The sequence below is a fragment of the Netta rufina genome (genome assembly GCF_964035555.1).
Source record: "Netta rufina genome assembly, chromosome: 12".
Taxonomy (NCBI): domain Eukaryota; kingdom Metazoa; phylum Chordata; class Aves; order Anseriformes; family Anatidae; genus Netta; species Netta rufina.
Genome location: NC_140135.1, coordinates 8794161 through 8814031, shown reverse-complemented (window position 1 = coordinate 8814031; position 19871 = coordinate 8794161). Strand labels below are relative to the sequence as shown.

The following is a 19871-nucleotide window of genomic DNA, read 5'->3' as shown; positions in this document are numbered from 1 at the left end:
AGACGCAGAGAACGTGTTTTCCTTTCCTCCTGCTCCTTTTTCCCTTGCTGTTTTATTTAGGAATTCCCTGCTTGGAGAAAAAAACGGAGCCACTGCCAGCGCCGCCGCCGCTCCCCTCAGCGCCTTTTCCCACCTCTTCCCCTCAGCGCCCCCTTCCCGCCTCCTCCCTCAGCGCCCCACGCGCCTACAGCTCCCGGCAGGCCCCGCGAGGACTACAGCCCCCAGCAGCCCACGCGCGGCGGCCCGGCCCACTTCCGGCGGGGCGGGCCGCGCTCGGGCCCGGGACGGCGACGGCGGCGGCGGGGCCGCGGTGAGTGCGGGGCGGGCGCTGCCTCCCCTCAGCCCCCTCAGCCCCGGGCCCTTCCCCGCCCTCAGCTCGGCCCCGGCCTCTCCCCGCTGCGTTTTGGGGCTCGGGGCTGGCCCCGGGGCCGTGTTTGGGGCCTAGGGGGGGGGCCCCGGGGTGCTCCTGAGGGAGCCGGGCCCTGGGCTGGGGGCCGCGGGCGGCTGCTGTGGGGGTGGAGCAGCGCCGCGCCCCCCTAAATCCCGTCCCTTCGCCTGTTTTGCAGATGCAGGCGGAGCTGAGGGGGTAGGAGAGGTGTTGGCTTCTCTGCAGAACGCCCCGGGTTTCGTGAGGCTGTGGAAGGCACCGTGGGGGAGTTCAGCGTCACGGGTGTGGATGGTAAGGGGAGCACGGAACAAGCGGTGGCTCGTCATGAAAGGCACCGAGTGAACCTGTATGTGCTTAGAAGTGCATAGGGTTTAACGCACAGTCGTGGTTTTGGGGCTGTGTTGTTCTTCGACGGGTGGGTATCTCATGGTGTTGTACTTTATGGCTGTACAAACCCAGAACGGCTTTCCTGCTGGAGTTTTTAATGTTAATTTGTGGTTTATGTGGTTAAAAAGAAGCTAAGCTGTACAGTTAATGGCGAAGCTGGCAAGCTCACTGAGCCTTAATACACAGAACTTTTGGGGCTGTGTGTAGCTGCCTTGTGTGGCACGAGTCACAAGAGATGAGATAGAGAGATGCTTTCGATGAGGGGCAGGATCTTCCCTTTCTGCACTGTCTCAGAAGCTTCCTTTGGAAGAGACAGGCTGTGGCATCGCTGAGGCTGAGCAAACTCTAGAGTTGAGGTATTCCTGCCATGTGGAGGTACAAAGTTAACCAGTAAGAGTCAATTTAGAATGCAAGACTAGTTTTGTGAGAGCTCACTGTAAATCTTTAACGGTGTGTGTGCTCTTCTAAAGGAGGCAACATTAATTTTTATAAGAACTTGGACTGCATAACAGTAAGCTTTGTTTCACGGTCTGTTCCTTCTGACTTCCCCGTGTTATACATTACCTTTCATGTGACATTCATTCCCAAGTGTATTTGGGAAAAGAAACAAATGGCAGTGTTGTTTGGGAACAGGTGACAGAGGAAATGCTTAACAGCAGGCAGGCAGTGAGATGCCCAAATATGTATGGGGAACATGAGGATGGTTAGGACTCTGCATAGGATTTCCACATCAGAGACATTTCAAAACTGCCGTAAAGATTCGGAAGAGAAAGTTCTTCTCTGTTCCAACTGCTTGATGCCAAACCTGCTGACACAAGACAAAACATAAAAAGAACTTGTTCTGTTTGTTTCCTTTCTCCAGAATGTTTTTAATAGCAACTGTTCTGGGGTTTTGCTTCCTTTCTGAAGCTTTTAAAAAAGTAGAATCAGAGGGAATACTCTGGCAGTGCTAGCAGCGTCTTCGTACCTGCTGCATTCCCATCAAGGTCCAGCTACAGCACAAGAGTGTTGTTTGAAGGCTGAAGGACTGCACACGCTGTTGCCCTTTCATCACACGCTGAGGTAGGCACCTCTGTTTTCTGAAGCTCACTAAACCTGAGGGCTTCCGAGCAAGAGAAAACAAAAGTAAGTTTTTTCAAATAGAGCAGGTTACGCTTTTGTGTAAGTAGGGTGTGTGTTTTAGGCCTCTTTGCTGGGTGGTCACATGTAATGAGCAGAAGGGCCACATGCCAGAGGCTGCTGTGTGGCTGGAACTGTTAATGTCTAATGTACAGAGGCAGCTGCGAAATACAAAAATATTGAACTTTCTGTGCCCAACAAAGTTCCTGTTGTTCAAGCCCTTTGCTTGAAAACGAGCACACCCAAAAGTACGGTGCTGCCCCATGAATAACTTAGGCAGGCTACTCCCAGATCTCTCCTCTTTTGGGAGAGAAGCAAAGAACTGTTTGTGGGTGTTTTCGGCAGAGTACTTCGGTTGCTCCTGTTTGAACAGGGACAAGCTCAGAGCAGCACTTTCTCCGTGGCAGCGTGTGTAATACTCGGGGAGGGAATACATCTTGTAGCAGAAGAGGGAACCAAGCAGAGCAGATGAAAGAGAATGACTCTGATGCATCAGTTGTGCATGTTCTCAAAGGAAAGTTGGAGGAAAGCCTGAAAAGGGGATGTCATTTTAACCATGAGTGGCATTTTTTTTATACTGTGTATCAATGTATAACAGCTACAATTTCCTTCTCTCCCTTGGAATCATCAGTTAAATCTTTAGCAGCAGAGCTATAGTGGCCTAAGGGGGTATCTTTCAAGAAGAATGAGCAAAGAGCAGCTGAAGATTTTCTTAATAGAAAACTTTGAAGCTGTATTTGCTGTCCCATAGGCATTCCTGTCAACTGCATCAGCTTTTGACAATGTGGGAGGTATACATTCCCTGCAGGGGATGCGAAGTAGAGAAAACAGTCTGAGTGGGTTTAGGAAGCCACGGATCAGCCTTCAGGCATAGGTGTCCTACAGATGCAATGCTGGTTCTGGAAGTAATGTGACAAGGGGGTCCTAAAACCACTCACTTCTGCCTCGCCACTGAATCTAGCTGAATGTAACAGCTGCTTTGCTGTACAAGGCTACGTGCGTAGAGGGAAAACTGCTGCCTTCTGCTTATAATCCGCTTATAACTGAACCTCCACTTCAGAACTCGGTTATCGAAGTAAGTATTAAGAAAATGTCAGGAAAAAAGATAATCATGGCAAATGAATGCTGTTACGCAGAGAACAAACACAGGAAAAGCACTGAGCGAGTTAGAGTGGGCAGAAGTAAGTCCTTGTAACTCATGCTAGCAATAGACCTCTGCAAATGCTAGGGAACAGGCTTTAGCAAATAATTATAGTTGTTACAACTGAAATAGGTGCTATTTTGCCTTGTTACTATCATATAAGGCATGAGAAATATCTAGCAGATCAAAGTCCGTCAGCAGTAGGTTACTCAGTGCTCCTGATGGCACGTGTCCTGCTGTACCGTCTCTCCATGAGAGAGCAGCTTGTGTTTCTCTGGGGAAAAAAAAAACTAACCAGGCCAAAAGCCCAGGATTTCACCCTGAGCTGTGTTTTCAATATACTTTGAAAGGAGGAAGCAATTGGGTTGATAAAAGTAACGTTGCGAACTTTTATGTGAGGTCTTGCTGAAAGTCATGTTTATTTTGAAAGTCGGATGGGAGTCAAATTCCATTTGAGGTTAAGGCACTAATGGAAACCCTCACTTGGAGACAGGAGAAATACCAAGGCAGAACAAAAGTTTTCTTTCTTCGTCCCACTAATATTCTGTACCTGGCCTGAACGTGCAAGCTACAGGATTTTGTTATGAAACATGCACACAGAAGCTCATGGAATCTAGTGGCAATGAGAGGATACTCGGGCAGACTTTTCTTGCTGTGTGCTACAGTTTGTGTAAGTGGACTGTCGGGATATTGCTTTTTGGTGGTGCGGGGTCTTCCTCCTGACGTCTTCAGAAGTGGGCAGTGGAGTGATGCCCCTGAAACAGGAATGCGCCAGCAGCTGCCACGCTTCCCATTTGTGTGCTGCATTAGCAGTCACTGGGGTGTTGTCAGCTTTTGTTCTTATGCAGCTGTTCCTGCCGAGTTCTCTGGGGACAGTGACTTGCCTCTTTAAATACGGGGCATGTTAGGGAACCAGAGAAGGCTTTTTTTGGGGAAGGAAGCCTTTCTGATCCTTTGGAAACCCAGCGCTCCACGCTGAGTTGTGCAGCTTGCTGTTGGCAGTCTAGCAGAGAACTGGCAACCTCAGGGATGCTGGAATGCATTTTTCCTGAAGCGTGGTGAGGAATTTGCTTTTAGCAAACAGGTAGCTCCGGATGTCAAGTTTTTTTCCAAGTTATACTTTGTTTTGTAGAATACAGCCTTCTTTATAATACCTTAGTGATGAATTTAATTAATTGACTTAAACTTCCTTAGAGAAGGGCAAATACTAGTTCTACACGTGCTGCATCCCCTCGAGGCTCGTACTGCTGACGTGCTTTTTGTGGTCTAGTTACAGCTTGAACTGAGAATGCTTTCAAAGAGACTTGAAAGCTCAGATGCTTTCCCCGGGCAGCGCAGATTTCGTACGTATGTGGGGGAGATCGTGTAGATGTTAGGGGAGAAGAGCCACAAGAGGCACCATCCAGCCTGCGGTCAGTGGGATTGTGAGGTCCTGCCTGAGGGCAGGTACTGGCTGCAGGCTCTGTTACTGGGAGCTTGCACTTGGAAGGGTTTTGTACCTTATCACAGCGATGGTGAAGCAGAGAGCGGAAACTTGATGATCAGGCAATCCAGGTGGACCCCAGCAGTCCTCTCGGAGTGAGAGCAGGTAGAAGCTGGGATTTGATGTGCAAAGGGGGCTTCTGGTGCACATGAGATATGATCTGCGCTTGAACTCTGCTGGTAAGAAATCATAAATGTGGTTTGAAGTGGTTTAAGAGAGCCTCTTCCTCTTCCTGTGTAAGTGATGCTCACTGCTCGCAGATGGGTCAGTTTCCCTTGTGCTGTGCAGACCTTTGCTCACCGTCAGTCACCTAACAACCAGCAGGGAGTTAGTTCTGCTGGCCACAGGTACGTACGTGTAAATACGACGTCTGTGCTGGCCTGCCTCTAGGTATGCTTCTGATGTCCGTGCTGTATGACCTGTAACTAAAAGCACTGATTTTAACATCTAACGATGCCTAAATACGATGAGTGATGTCATTATATTAAAAAAAGTTCTGCTTCTAAATAAAACCCACATTGGTATCTTCCACTGTTGCAGGAAGCTTGTTTGCATTTTTTCCATGAAAAAGATATAAACAAGTATTTCTGTGGTGTGGGTCTGCTGTTTTTTTTATCTTTATATCTGTTTTGGTACTGGAATGCTCTGCCTTGCGTTGCTTACTCTTTTGTAGCTTTGTTAAGTTTTGTAGACTTCTGCTGCTCTATTCTTGTTTCCAGTGTTGAGCGTAGCTCCTTTGTGCTATATGTAACCAGTTAAATGTTCCTTTCTTACATGCTTAAGATGAAATGTTTTTGTCTTCATGGTTATCATAACTTTGCTACTGTCTTAAAAATTCCTGGAGTTCTGCTCTGTTTTGTGTGTTATTTCTGAAAATGAAGGTACTGCATTATCCGGTCTGTGCAGTGGTGGTGCTGACAGATGTGTTTTGTTTTAAGGATATTGCCTTTTTTTAATGTTTCTAATTTTATTATGGGAAACACAAGACACTATATTTTTCCCAGCTCTGTAGATTGTGGTTTCATTTGGTACAGCAATATGAGCATACCTTGGTATAAATCTGCTTCTTCGTTATTTGCATCTTCTGTTTAAGTGAGGATGCAAGCAGCGTTTTCTGTCTACTCTAACTTACACTTACCTCAAACACAGGAAAAAAAATGTTTATTAATCTATTTTTTCATCCTCTTTGAAATGATTTCTGATTTGGTAAGAAAATGACTTGTTTTATCTGGACTAGCAGATGCAAATCTTAAATGAATAAACCAGTGGCCTGATTGCTTGCAAGTGTCATGATAATGACTAATATCATTCTTTTTAGAAGTCATCAAATTGTTTTCTGAATTGCTTTGATAGTGAAGGAGGAAATTTTGTAGCTACGTGACTAAGAGAGGCCTTGGAGATGCACAGATTTCTTCATTTACACAAATGGTTATGTGGAGCAGGACTAGGAGAACTTTGGTGTTACCTGGTGTCCTGGGTATTGATGTGTGACAGCCACCAGGATGCTTGTAGGAAACATTCAGTCAAACGTTTTGCTGCCACTTTCACCTTAATAATAAATCTGATCCTGGTCAAAGCAAATAATTCTTGCGCGTGTCCTCTTAGAGCCACAGAACCACACAACATCCTGAGGTGGAGAGGACCCACAGGGTCCAGCTCCTGGCTCGAAACCAGAGGGAGATGTCTAAGAGCACTGTCCAAACACTTCCTGAACTCCGGCAGGCTCAATGCAGTGACCGCTCCCAGGGCAGCCTGGCCCAGTGCCCAAGCACCAGTGGGTGCAGAACCTTTTCCTAAGACCCAGCCTGACCGTCCTGTCCCAGCCCCATGCTGTACCCTCGGCTCCTGGGACCACTGCTCTTCTGCTTTCCTTGTGTGTGTGTGTGTGTGTGTATAACACACGTGCCTGAAGCCCTGGGTGTCACTAATGTCTTTTCCTTGTGTTTACCTTACTCAGCAGATTCTGTAAATCTCTTCCATGTATGGTAACTTAGCAGTTTCATTTCCTTAATCCTTCCAGATTGTCATACTGCACATCTAAGACCATACAGAATTAAAAACTCCCTTCTACACCAGGCATTCTCAAAATTGCTGTTGCTCCAACTGACCAACAGGCACTTGTTTTCCAAAATGTTAATGCAGTGACAGAGGGTCAAAATTATTAAATATCTGGAAAGCAATGCTCGCAGTAACTTATTTGATGCAGTTTACTTGATCTCAGATGTTTGTGGTGTTAATCTTATGGCAAATATGGATTGTTTTGTGCTTGAGCAAAGCCTGACGCTTTATATGCGTAAAGATTTTAGGTTGATGTAAGCGTGGCTCAGCTGTACAGCGAAGAACCTGAAGAAATGCTACCTGGCCACTTCGAGTTTCTTAAACCCCAGAAGCTTAGTTACATGTTCCCAAGTTCATTTCAGGGCATGTATCGGTGTTTACTCATAAAAGCAGACAGGATCCTTGAACTGACTTCTCAAAATCTGGCTTTAGTGCCTGGCCTTTCAAATGCCTTGTGCCTCCACTCCTCTGAATCCTGGGGAGCACAAGTGTAAATATGGTCCTTAAAGGAAAGGCAAACCCCAGGTAATTTAGTAAGATCATCAGAGCCTATGCTTCTTGGTAGTGTTTCTGTAGTAAGTTTGGGCAATTTTAGCAAAGCTTTGTTTATCAGCTCAAGTGAAGTCCAGAAAAAATTGCTGTGTCTCCTTGCTACGCTAGATCCAAGGAGAATCCAAGGAGTCACCTGTTTGTAACTGCCAAATATCGTAAACAAAGTTGCCTGATTTGTTTTAAATTTCATGGAATTACTTTACTTCTGTTCAGCTGCTGGCAAACCCAGAGGTTTGTGTGGTTTACAGCTTCGGTGCAAGCACACAAGTACGTAGGGATGTTACTGGGAATAAAATCTGTTTGCAGTGGAAAACTACTTGCAGGATTTTTTTCCCTGGGTGGAAGGACTGCTGCTGCTCCGTGATAATGAGAAAGTTGTAGCTATTTTAGGACCGTGATGGTGTAGGTTTTGAATTGTTCAGGACAATATGACTTCGCAGAAACTGTTTCTGGCAACCTGCCGATTTGTCAGAAAAGAAATAATAGAAAAGGAAATACTGCATGTTCGTTTTAACTGGTTTTGACAAAATTGTTTGCTCTTTGGAAACAGTCCTACTCCTCTTTAGAGCTGTGTTCCTGTTGGATGGATGCTTTTAAATGGGACCTGGTGCTTGCCTGTTGCCTGAAGATCACAGAATTGCAGTAATTTGGGTTGGAAGGGACTAACGGGGGTCTCATTCACCCCCTTGCTTGAAGCAAGATCAGCTTTGAGATCAGACCCAGCTGCTCAAAGCTTTATTCTGCTGGGTCTTCAGCCTCGGAGGAAGGAGACTGCAACCTCCCTCGGCAATGCTTACACTGTCTGCCTGCTCCTAAGGTGTAAAAGTGCTGGCTTTTTCTTGTTTTTTCTTCTGCTTTATAATCGAGACAGGATCTCACTTGTTCCAGTTTCTCTGTTGCATCGTCCTCTCATGGTTCAGACCCTGTCTGTCTTCTCAACGCCTGCTCCTCTCGCGTCCATCTGCTCGAGTCAATGTCTGGCTGGTATCGGGGTCCAAAAGCAGGAACTGTTCTAAATGCTGTCTGACAGGTGCCCTATAAAGAAAAGCTTAATTACTTGACTCACTTAATTCACTTAAAAAATAAAAATCAGGGAAATGCGGTTGGTTATAAATGTACTGCTTAGATTTGAGGGTTTTAAAGTGTGACTGGGTTTCAAAGCAACATTTAGGTAGCACTAAAAATTCTTCCACTTACACTGGTGGAATGATTTGCACCAGCTCTTTTAATGAAAACATTATGAATGGATTAAAAGCAACATCTGACAGACGACACTTACCTCCAATACATATTTATTGAACTTAATTAGCTCTGAATAAGTCCAATTTGCATCATTGAAGTGTCGGCAATGAAGCAGTAATTGGTTGTAATACTATAACGAAATATTCTATAGAAATGGGAGTCAGTGAGTGAATTCATTCTCGCTTAATGTTTAAAAAAATCACTCTTATGGACTGTCGGACAGATTTCATACAAAATAAGCTTACATACACAGGAGGGTGCACCCAAATTTCTGCTGTAAGAGCTGAGAAAAGCATTTCATGTGCTTGCTGTGTCACGGTGGGATGGCAGCATGGAGGGAGGATGTCCTGCTGTACGCAGGCTCGGCATGTGTCATGCCTCAGCTTCTATAAAGAGTATTTTTCTGAGCGTATTTGCTGCTTGGTCCTCCTATGGTGAGGTTTAGGAAAGTTGTAGTCGATGTTCTAGAGTTGAATGGTTGTTTCGGAAACTTGCCTTGTGAAATGCTGCAGCTCACTCAAAACTTGGTGACTGTGTAGTAGGGGTGGGAAGTGATATAGAAAGCAAAGATTGAAAGGGAGGACTTCAAAACTCCTCATACATTCCCTGTACAAGCAGCAGAAGTGCGTGGAGGCAGCAGCCCATGGTGGGAGCAGCCCCCAGACGAGCCTTTGCCCATAGGAGATGGGGCTGCAGGGGGTGCACGTCTCTCCTGCTGCTTTTCACTTCATATGGAAAACAGTTTAAAAAGAGCTTCTTGGTAAATGCACCTTATGTCTTTATGAATACCTGCTTTTAGAAAATGTAAGCCTGCTTTTAGAGATTTAGGAAAATCATCTGCACAAATGCTGGGAGTTCAGTGCCAAACTAACACAGCAATATAGAAAAAGTCAAATCTGCCTTAAGCTTTGTAGTATGTCAGGTTTTATAGGGAAGGAACAGCTGCCAAAATACTCTGTTTTGTAGTCAAAATGTTAGTCTCCAATGTTGCAGTGGTTTTTCAGTCTCAGGTAGTCTAAAAGCAGTGATTTCATGTTGTTTGCTAATAGCATCTCATTTAAACGGATGGAGTTGCACTAAAATTAGTTCAGGACCCCTCTGCTGCAGGATAAGGAGAAAGTTGAGACCGGAGGAGACCTAGGAAGGATGTAATAAGTGTGGCAGGGTCACGCGGGCTGTTCAGCTTTCAAAGGCTTTTTTCTTCATTTTTCAACTTCAGGTTTCTTTTTATTTGCTTGCGGTGAGATTTTGATGTCTTCTGGTGAGCTGTATCGCTGAATATTGCGGTGTTAAACGCCATGTCAGGTTTCCTGTGTGTTCCTTACAAAATATGGAAGATTTGGGCACCATAACAAGGTAACAAAGCTGTAGCAGTTAAGGTCCAGGTTTTCCACTTTGTGGCTGCACGTTTCCCTGTATTGTTACAGTAACCTCAGAGGTTTTCCTTTCATTTTGCAGTTTTATCTGTCCTTACTGCTCCTGTAGGATTGCTGCAGGGTCACCATGAGCCCAGTGGTGTGCAGGCTGACTTGTCATGGTGCAGACATCTGTACAAACTTTTTTCATTGAGTAGCAGGAAGAGAGAGCCCATTTTTGGCTAGAATGTTTGGATGGTGTTGTCTGTAATCCCCTAAAACAGTAACTCTGAAAGATTAGTGCACACTGTCAGCTCAGCTTGACAAAGAGTGTGTGATTAGCGAAAGGGAGGCATAACTTGGTGTGAAGTTGCTGTTTGCCTTCAAGAATGAGCATTGTCCCAGTGTGTGTTGTAGAGTTCCCCTGTGCGGTGTTACGAAATGATTAAAAAAATTAGTCCTGTGTCATGCAATCCTGTCTCTTAATGTCATTTAAAACGAAAAACACCACCACCCACACACTTTCTCTTTTAAATCAAGGCTCTTCAGACCAGAAGGCTGGACACTCCCCCTTCTGGTGGGCTAACTGAAGTTTCAGTTTTGGAAATGGGGATTGGGTTTAACTGTAAATGTACCACAGAATTGCTTTTTCCTTCTATCCTTTTTTTTTTTTTATCAGCTTCATCAACCAGCTGAGTGTGTTGACACACATGTGATTTCCAGAACAGTGCAATAATCTTGTAGCTTGTTCTTGTTTTCCTGCATCAAAATTCTCAATATAAATGTTCCACAAATGCTGCGTTTCCTAGCATGTGTATCCTGTCACTTAAAATAAGTACCACGTCTGTTGGCTTGACTAAAAATAGTGTTCAAACAACTGAATTATAACATACAGACAGAGTTGAGTATATTTGAGAGCTGTTCCCAGAGCTATTAATGAGTTTCTTGTTAGATTTGGCTGCTTTTAAATAGTGGCCTTGAATTACAAGACATCATGTCTTTTTTAAATTAATACTAACTTGTAAGACGTTCTTGGAAGCTCTTGATGTCTACCTACAGACTACTAACGTCTAAATCTCTTCTGTAAGCAGTGTGTATGCTAAGAGGAAGTTTAAGTCTCCAATTTGTGCTTTCTTTTCAGATACTCAGTATGGCCTCATCATCAACACCTAAATATAATTCAAACTCCTTGGAGAGCTCCTCAATTAAAAGGGTGAGTGCAACTTTCATGTTTTCTATGACAGAGGTCCCAAAGACCATTATCTTCCATATTTAGGTAGAAAACTGAGTATTTGAATAATTTTTTTTTCTTGATTATATATATACACACATTTTTATTGCTAGAATTCAAATGCTGTTAACTAGGCTAGTTTAAATCTATTTCAGAGTAGATGGGAGGAATATTCTCTGGAACACAAGTTCTGAGAGCCTCCTTGATGTCAATTCTAATATACTTTTATATTTGTTTTCTACGTTGAAATATTTTGTTATTCTTGCAAATTTTTGGCAATTTTGTACAGTAGAGAAATTCTGTACTGCAGTTGAGTTATTTCTAGTTAGGTTTGGCTGGTTCATTTTTTAAAATGTTGGTCTTTAGTGGGAAATATTTCTGCTGAAGCAAGTTCACTTCTGGCTGAAGAAAATGCCACTTGTTTGCAAGAAAACAGAGCCTCAGGTTTTAGTTATCTGTAAACACTTTCTCAAAACCAGAAGTTTTTATTAATCATTCTTAGAGGCTACTGAATGTGCAAAGCACAAAGTAGTAGAGTTTGTGTGATATTTGTGAGTATGCTGCTGAAGTGCTTTTCCTTGATTGTTTATCCAAGACAAGCAGATTTGGAAAATTAAATGTACGAAATTTTAGAGGGGAAAAATGGTACAGAAATTTAATTCAAATTTTCTGCAAATATATTTCACTGTTCCTTTAGAATGAGAAGGCTTTGTCAAATAAGCACATTTCTGCTCAAGCTTTAAATAATTAATAGCTGCAGTTCAGGATAGTGGCATGTTCCTGTTCTGGTTTAGCATGTCTGTTTCTACTGTGGAAAACCCTGTTCTTTCCCATGCAGAAATTAAGATTTATTTTTTAAATCTGGAACTGGAAATAGTTGTAAAAATATGATGGGCTGTTATATTTCTTTCTTTAGACTCTACAAGATGGAACTAACTGGGAAAAAAATGAAGAAATACCTCGTCTGCCAGGAGAGACTAGAGTTACAGGTAAGAGGTTATATAGCATCTAATGCAGTGTATGTCCAAGGAGTCTGGCATAAACATCTGTCTTACTGGGTCATTTCTATAGTCTGCAATGGTTTGGGCTGGGGGGTAAGCTATGCAAAAATGTCGTGAGTTAGTTTTTTCAAAGTAAACACTTGAGAGAATTTTTATCACTTACCACAAATAACTTCTTAAGCCTTTGAAATCTTGGCGGTAGATTCTGTAAGGCATAGAAGTGCTAAGTCAAGATGTGTCACTATTGTATCTACAAACTAAGTAGTGTGTGTTTAGTGACAAGAATCACTCTAAGCTTTTTGAAGTCAAAAGATGATGATAATATATGCCGTGCACTATTGTATTGGTATCTTGTACAGTGGTGTGCAACCTTAGCCCAAACCGTGATCACCGGAGGTATAATCTTCTGCTTCCATGATAAAACATGGCATGCAGCTAGCTTTTTGCACACTTGTTAACCTTTCCATACTGTGATATCACATGAAAAAGATTAACGTGTTGGGTGCAGTGGTTCTTTACTTGGTGCAGGTTCTTCCTGGGCTGGAGCCTCGCACTCATGGACATTTGCTATGAGGTATTTATTAGAATGCAACTGAAAGAGGCCTTTTATTTATGAAGCTGCTTCTTCCTCCCCACACAAGTACTTGTTAGATTAACTTGTGAACGAAACTGGCCGAGCTGAAACCAAAGTGGTGTTTCAAAGGAAGTACCTGTGTTCAATGAGGAAAGTGGTGGGGAAGGCATGAGAGGATGTGGGGCTAAGAAGAATGTTTGGTGTGATCCTGATGACAATTACCTGTGCTTTGGGGGAGCACGCTGGGAGGAGGGTGCTTGTTGTGGAAGGCAGATAAATGGTGTGGGTTAAAGAAATAAGTAGGCAGGGAGAAATACGTCATTTGTATTGCTTCACTTAAGTCTTCAATGGCACTGCTTCAGTTAATTTTTTTCTTTTCTTTTGAGTTGTGTGTGTGCTAGAACTCATTCTTTTACTGTCCTTGCTGAAACGGTGCTGATGGCCCTGCTACAATTGATTGCCTCAAATTGAAATGTAATGGTTCTCTCCAGGATGGAGAGTCCCCTAAACACTTTACAACCTGAACTACATACTTTAATGCAGGAGAATTGGTTACAGCGTACTAAAAGATGTAAGAGTATCAACAAAAGGATGTGTTTGTTCTGGGATAGTGAATAGACTAGTTCAGTAATCACAGGGAGGACTTAAATCTAGTCAGTGTTCTATGTCCTGCCCTCTCCTGCACTGTGCCAAGAAAGAGGAAAAATGCAAACGTAACTGGGGAAGGCTAGTGGAATCTGCCGAAGAAATTCAGGCAAGCTTAGTGTAAAAAAATATATATATATAAAAAAAAAATTCACATTTTCTTAATAATTCAAATGGATAAAATTTAGATTTATTGCTTTAATTCATTCAGCTTTCTTTAGAGTGGCTCTCATGAGTGCAGCTGTCTTTATTTTACTGCTGCTTAATTGATGTTTTCCATAGCTTTGATTTTTCTTCTCCCAATGCTTAAGAAATGCTGCATTTCTTACAGACAAGGATGTTATTTACATGTGTCCGTTTAATGGCCCTGTTAAAGGAAGAGTATACATCACAAACTACAGGCTGTACCTGAGAAGTCTGGAAAACGTGAGTAATATGCCACAAATAGTTCCAAGGGATGCAGGAGCCTTAAGCCCTCTGTTCTTCAACCCTGCTGCCTTCGCTTTATTTTGCGGGCAGTTCATTTGTTTTTAGCTTTTGTGCATGCATGCTTGTGGAATGGCACGGGAGGCTTTTTACTTGAAATGATCTGTAACATTTGTAGTAACCATATCTTAATAGTTTAATGGCTAAACAGTAATTGCCTTTGTGCCATTGAGAAATCCTTGCAAAAATGGAAGCTCCTTGAAGTTGAACGTGTTGTAAATGCATGCTTTTTTCCTCCAGTAGAGCTACAGTTTAATAGCTTATCCTGGACTGATGATACCTTTACCTTCTGTCTGTTGGAGCTTTTTTGGTAGCTCTTCTCTTCACATTTATAGTGTGATAGAACAAAATCAGCAACTAATGATGTGCAAATAGTTCTTGAAATGGCTATCAGTAAGTCAAGATTTTGACTGTCCTCGCTGTTGGAAAAGAAAAATACTTCAATTAATAGAATATCACATGGGTGGCGAGAGTAGTAGTGTTCAGTAAGCAGCAACATAAAAGCAAATAGAATGCACTTATCTGTTTGCATCTTTTTTTAACTAAGGTTCTAGGGTTATTGAAGTGAGGTCATTCTGGTTGCAACTTGTTAGTGATATTTTTCATTTTGTTCTGTTTTGTTCTATATGTCAATAAAGTAGTCACAGCTAGCAGAGGAAATCAGAAGTATGCAACAGACAAGATGGCAACAACAGGGTGTTGCCATCTTTTTTCCTGCATGTTCAGTCTTATGGCATGAAATATTTTCTTTGCCTATACAATTGGGTGATTTTCAAGGAATATACAGACTTTGTGAAGTGTTGGGAGGGGGCACTTGATCAAACCCAGAAACCCACCTCTTGCTTTCTCTGTGTATTTCATTCTGTTGTGGTATGCATAAGAATACTTCCCCTGAGTTGTCTTCTCTGGTTAATCCTCTTCTTACCCTGAATTTCATTGCAGGATCCTGTTGTGGTATTGGATGTTCCATTGGGTGTAATATCAAGGATTGAAAAAATGGGAGGAGCTTCAAGCAGAGGAGAGAATTCCTATGGATTAGATATAACGTGTAAAGTAAGACCTTTCAATAACTCATTAGGAAATGAAATCTACAGGTTTCCTTTCTCACTGCTTGCCTACTTACCGGAAGGAAAACCATGTAATGCTCACAGCTGAATTTAAAAAGATTTTTGGAAGTGGTCAGGGAAACACTTTTGTATGAAAGGCTACTTACTGTTGTCTCTGTGTGAGGAGAGGGATTGGTTATCTCTTCGTAACTGCTCATTGACAAGAGATTTTTCACAGTGGTATTGTTTTAAGGTGTTGTTCCTCTATCACTTCATTATTTCATTAATTCTAAAAGTAATTTCTTTTATAAAACAAAAATCTTTGAAGAACAACTCAAATAGGTTTTGCAAGCTGGAAAGGCATCGAAACACGTAACAGCTGTCTTTCCTTAGTCTCTCAAAAAATTGTGTTGCCATGAATAACTATGGTCACAGGGGAATTCCCAGTGGACAATCTAGGATCCTGTATTTGACTCATTAATAGAATATGTATGCACACTTTGTTCTCAGTAGTTCATGTGCAGATTGCTTATTCCTGAAGTTAGTGATGAGAAAACAGCTAGGGACAATGTAGTCTGGTACTACAGATCAGTGGCAAATTTTCACTTGAAAAACATAGGGCAAATCCCGTCCTGTACTCATTCAGTAGCCTATGAGACTTGGTGAATCGGATACAGGCACTTCTGGTGGCTTTATGCCAAAGCAGTGTTTGCACCACACGGAATGTGGTGCTGCATTACTGGTAGAATTCTTAATTCTTCTATTGTGTGATATAAGAAAGAAAACTGAACATTCACAACTGTTTGAGGTGTGTTGCAAGTTGATCATAAATCATATTTAGTATATAATATAGCATTTGTACATCAGAAAAAAGTACCTTACTGCTTTGGTTCACTTAAAGCACAATGCCTTTGTTTTAGGATATGAGAAATTTACGGTTTGCATTAAAGCAAGAAGGGCACAGTAGAAGAGATATATTTGAAGTCCTCACAAAACATGCTTTTCCCCAGTCCCATAACCTGGTAAGTTTGTCATTTATATTACTGAGTCATTTTAATGCAGAATTCTTGCCAATTAGCTTTAAGTGTTTGACCTACTAATGGACATCATGGCTGCTTAAAAAGAGTAACAACAGATTTCTTGTGTCAGTATAAACTACGGAGAATTGTTGCTTTTTTGTGCTCTTAGAACACATATCTATGTATTTGTAAAATTACGGATGCTTTATTCTATGCTTCAAGTAAACTACTGAGCACCTCTGGTCTGTACAGATATCATTGCTTAAAGGAGTGCAAGTTATCCTTCTTCATTAGGAAGTGTAATAGTACATGCCTTGCTTGACTTCTCGAAAACACTGAACTCTTGGGCAGTCTCAAAGGCAATGATTAATGTGAATCACAGCTATACTTCAGGAGAAGACAACACTTGTTTTATCTGTAGTTATTGGTGAATGATATCAGACAGCTAATGCAGTAATGAAATTGCACAGACTTATTGAGGGTAAAATTAAAACAAAACCAAACACATCCTATGGAAGGAATTGAGCTGAACTTTAAAATGAGCTAAGCAACTGCATGATATTTTTGGTGTGCTTTCAGTATATTTCAGCCAGTAATTTAAACTGATCCTGCCAAAAGTGAGTGTTTCTGCATGGTTGTGAGTTTCTGAGGCTGTAGGGTGAACCAGCTAGGGAACTGAAATGGATGAAAGCTAAGTAAGGAGAAAAAAAAAAAAAAGAAAAGCTTTACCCTGAGTCATTTCCTCAGTCTGGTTAGCTCTAGCCTGAGTATGGGGGTGGAGGGCGAGGACATCTGTGGATGCTCCTTGCAGATGGATGTGAATGAACATGAAAATGTTCTGCCTCTTACTGTGGCTGTTTTAAAACAAGGTTTTGCTGGCTGAGTATGAGAGTATGTCTGGGCTGTGCGTGACACTAACACTTAGTGGCCAGCAGCCAGCAGGGAGATCTTTTTAAAAGATAGTGCTGTGGCTTGGACCAGATGATCCTAGAGGTCTTTTCCAACCTAAATAATTCTATGATTAAGATGACAACTGGGTGAAGATGGCAGCTCTCTGCTACTGAAACGCTGCAATCTTGCTGTTCTCTGGTCGTCTTCGTTCTGCCTTCTAGCCACGTGGTTGGTTCTTCCTCTCATGCCAAATTGCCAGTTGTATAATCACAAAGTAAGCCAGCGTAGCTCACTTACCCAGAACAAAATGTTCTGTTTTCCGAGTTAGCTTTGTGCCATTTTTAATAATTTGACGAGACCTGATTTGTAATTAGTACGTGTCAGAACCAGTGCAAGAGAAGGGCACAAGTGATACAGGGTGCAGGCAGGAGAAAAAAAGAGAAGACATCCTGTTTTTTTAGCAGTGTTAGCTGGCAACCTAGCAGTTTAGCTGGTAATTTTGCTCAGACCACATTGTGGAACTGCACCCTGGGTCTTTGAGTGGTTCAGCAGCACTCATGCTCTGCAGTGGAAAGAAGGTGTCATCAGGACAGTAAAGATTAATATTGCTTCTGTTTTCTTTGTGGTATCCCATTCTCAGACAGGTAAATACAGCCTGAGATGTTATTTCTGAATGGAGTGTGCTTAATTTCAAGATTTTTCTCCAGAATCATCAGACCACCAGTGCCTGAGAACCTAGAATAAATACTAAGCCTGTTCTCAACCATTCATCAGTCTCAATATTGTCTTTTGTGCTTATTTGTCTGAAGCTAGTTCTTGGCTCTCTCCAGTTTTGGCATAGGTCAGGTTCAGATCTCCCAGAGTCACTAACAAAATCTAGTAGCTCATCTGACTGACAGTTTAGCTGCTATGGGACAAACATGCTGTTTATGATCTTCTCTTGCATTTGTAATAGGATGCTAATTGGAAATCTATGCTGAAATAGAGTTTTTAAACATGAAAAGAAACACAAGCCAACCTTATGTATTTGTAGTACTCCACAAAAGATGAGATATTTAGTCTGCAGTTTAGTTTCTGAACAGCAGCTGCTTCACTTCCTCTTAGCCTGATACTTATGTCATCTTTTTTATAAGATTATTCACCACCGTAGTACTTGCATGATACGTATTTATTTCTAACCACTATAGTTGTGTGGGAGAGACAGTGGTAGTCATGCTGTCTGACTTCCACCTCTCTCACTCCTGCTATAGCTGGTTATCCTGGTAATTTAAAGTGTCTGGGAGTCAGATCCTGCCACTGTTGCTGTTGGATCTGCGAGGATGATTTTAGATAGCAGTGAGACCTGGTATAGGGGCCTATCTGATGGAGCACATGCAAAAAATACCTTGACTCGAGGCTTTGTTCTGAATAACGTCTGCCAGTCTCAGTGCAATAATGGTAAACTTAGCATTTTCAGAAATTATTAGATGCTAGTTTTGTAAATACCACATCATCTGATTTCTGTTTTCAGATGAACAGGTAAGATGTAGCTGGCTGAGTTGTAGTAATAGTGTTAAAAGTCAAGAATAATGACATCTTTATTTTCAGACACACTGAGGAATGTCAGCCTCTTCACTGAGTAAAAGTGTCATGATTTATGATGTATAAAAAGTATAAGCCAGTAAGTTAGAAATAGGGAAAAAAAGTTACGCTTTTCATGTTTAACTCCAATTCTAGCTTTGTTACTTTCTTCTCTTGTAATGTATAAAGTCAAAAAAGAACACTTTAATAAATTGTTATATATTTATGTACTGAAATTCTATAAATATGTAACTATTTGTAGACTGCCTGCCAAACTGTCTTGTCAGATTATAGCTGCTCTTTCCTTTATCTCACAGAACTACTTAGTGTTGTGAGTAACCAGTATATCGTGTTATTTTTTTTGTGAGCAAAACGGTAATGATGAAGTTGAATCTTGAAAGCAAGTACTTGGTCTGTAGGAGGACTGAAAAAGAGGCTGTGTGTGTTGAAACTGCAGCTTAGCACCTGCAAGGAAGTAAACAGAATTACTTGCACAGTGAAGCATAAAAAGTAGTTTACCAAAAATGTTACAAGATTGGAAGCCTTTTTTTTTTTTAAAGTGAAGTGTTTTCTGCTTTTAGACCATGGATCTGCAACAAAATCCCTAATTTCATTATATGCAAAGAGATTTTAGTGTGCTTTTGCAAAATCTTAATGAAGATTTTGTTCTTATGAAGAATTTTGTTCTAATGAAGAATTGTTCTTACTAGCTACAGGTATTGATAAGTCATAAGCCTTACATCCCACAGTTTTTTGGAGCAGTTATTTAATATGCTCTTATTTCCTATGTCTTTAATACTTGCTTCAATTTCTTTCCATTTACCATGATAGCTGAAAAAAATGAAACTGATCTCTTCCGTGCAATGAGTAAGACTTTGTAGTAACCAGATTAAGTGTATAGAACACAATGTACACATAGTGTATACAGTTTTTGTTGTAATAGTCAACTCTTGCAGAAGAAATAATTTTATTCTTTAGTATTTTTAGATACTGTTCTGATTTTAAGTGCTGTTCTTGTTGGATTTACTTATTCAAGAGTTCTCTCTCAGAACGGCTTCTATAAAAATCTGAGCACAAGCTTTGTTCCACTTTCATGTCCATTGTAGTGTTCTCTTATTTGTTAGACTTCAGATTTTTGATGTGATGCACACTACTGATTTATTTTTATTTCTTTCTTGAGCAACAGAGGAAGAATTTGTACTACCTGGAACGTTAGCAGAACTTACAGAGCTTAATTGTCAAATTTAATAGTTGTGGGTTTTGTGGCTCTGAAAGGTTTTGTGGTAGATGTGCTGTAACGTTGCTGTAGCTAAGTGCTGTAAATGACATGTGTTGTACATAGTAGGACAGCGTTGTCTTGGAAAGGATTCTGTCCATCCCCTTCTCATGCATTGTAAACTTAACTCTGTCTTTTTGAAGGTGAACATAAGGTTAAATTTTCCTTCTGACTTCTTGTGGGCTATTTTGTGGGTGAGGTGAGCAGCATGTCTCTGGCTTGTTTATTTCTAGTTTGGAGCAGCACCTTCTTGATTTTTCTGTAAAATCCATATAAAAAGGTATGCATTTATGTATTGTATTTGCCACTGATGAAGCTGGGTAATTTATAAATCATCACTAGGAAACTAGCAGTGAGTAGCAACTTAAATAACATACTGATGGCTTTGAGACATGTTTAAAGTGTTGTGTTATTATT

The 19871-nt window shown here is 41.5% G+C and overlaps 1 protein-coding gene across 3 annotated transcripts in view; it reads left to right on the top strand.

The window, feature by feature from the left end:
• Positions 1–268: 268 nt before the first annotated feature.
• MTM1 (myotubularin 1) overlaps positions 269–19871 on the top strand; it is a 38242-nt gene continuing 18639 nt past the window's right edge. For 2 of the 3 annotated variants that reach the window (XM_084294150.1, XM_084294149.1), the window contains exons 1-7: positions 269–310; positions 567–679; positions 10867–10938; positions 11873–11945; positions 13508–13602; positions 14605–14715; positions 15629–15730. In XM_084294150.1, the coding sequence (XP_084150276.1) occupies positions 677–679; positions 10867–10938; positions 11873–11945; positions 13508–13602; positions 14605–14715; positions 15629–15730 (456 nt within the window). In that variant the 5' untranslated portion in view covers positions 269–310; positions 567–676. Of the gene's footprint in view, positions 311–566; positions 680–10866; positions 10939–11872; positions 11946–12485; positions 12532–13507; positions 13603–14604; positions 14716–15628; positions 15731–19871 lie in introns of those variants that run through there. The other variant, XM_084294151.1, reaches the window with a different exon arrangement.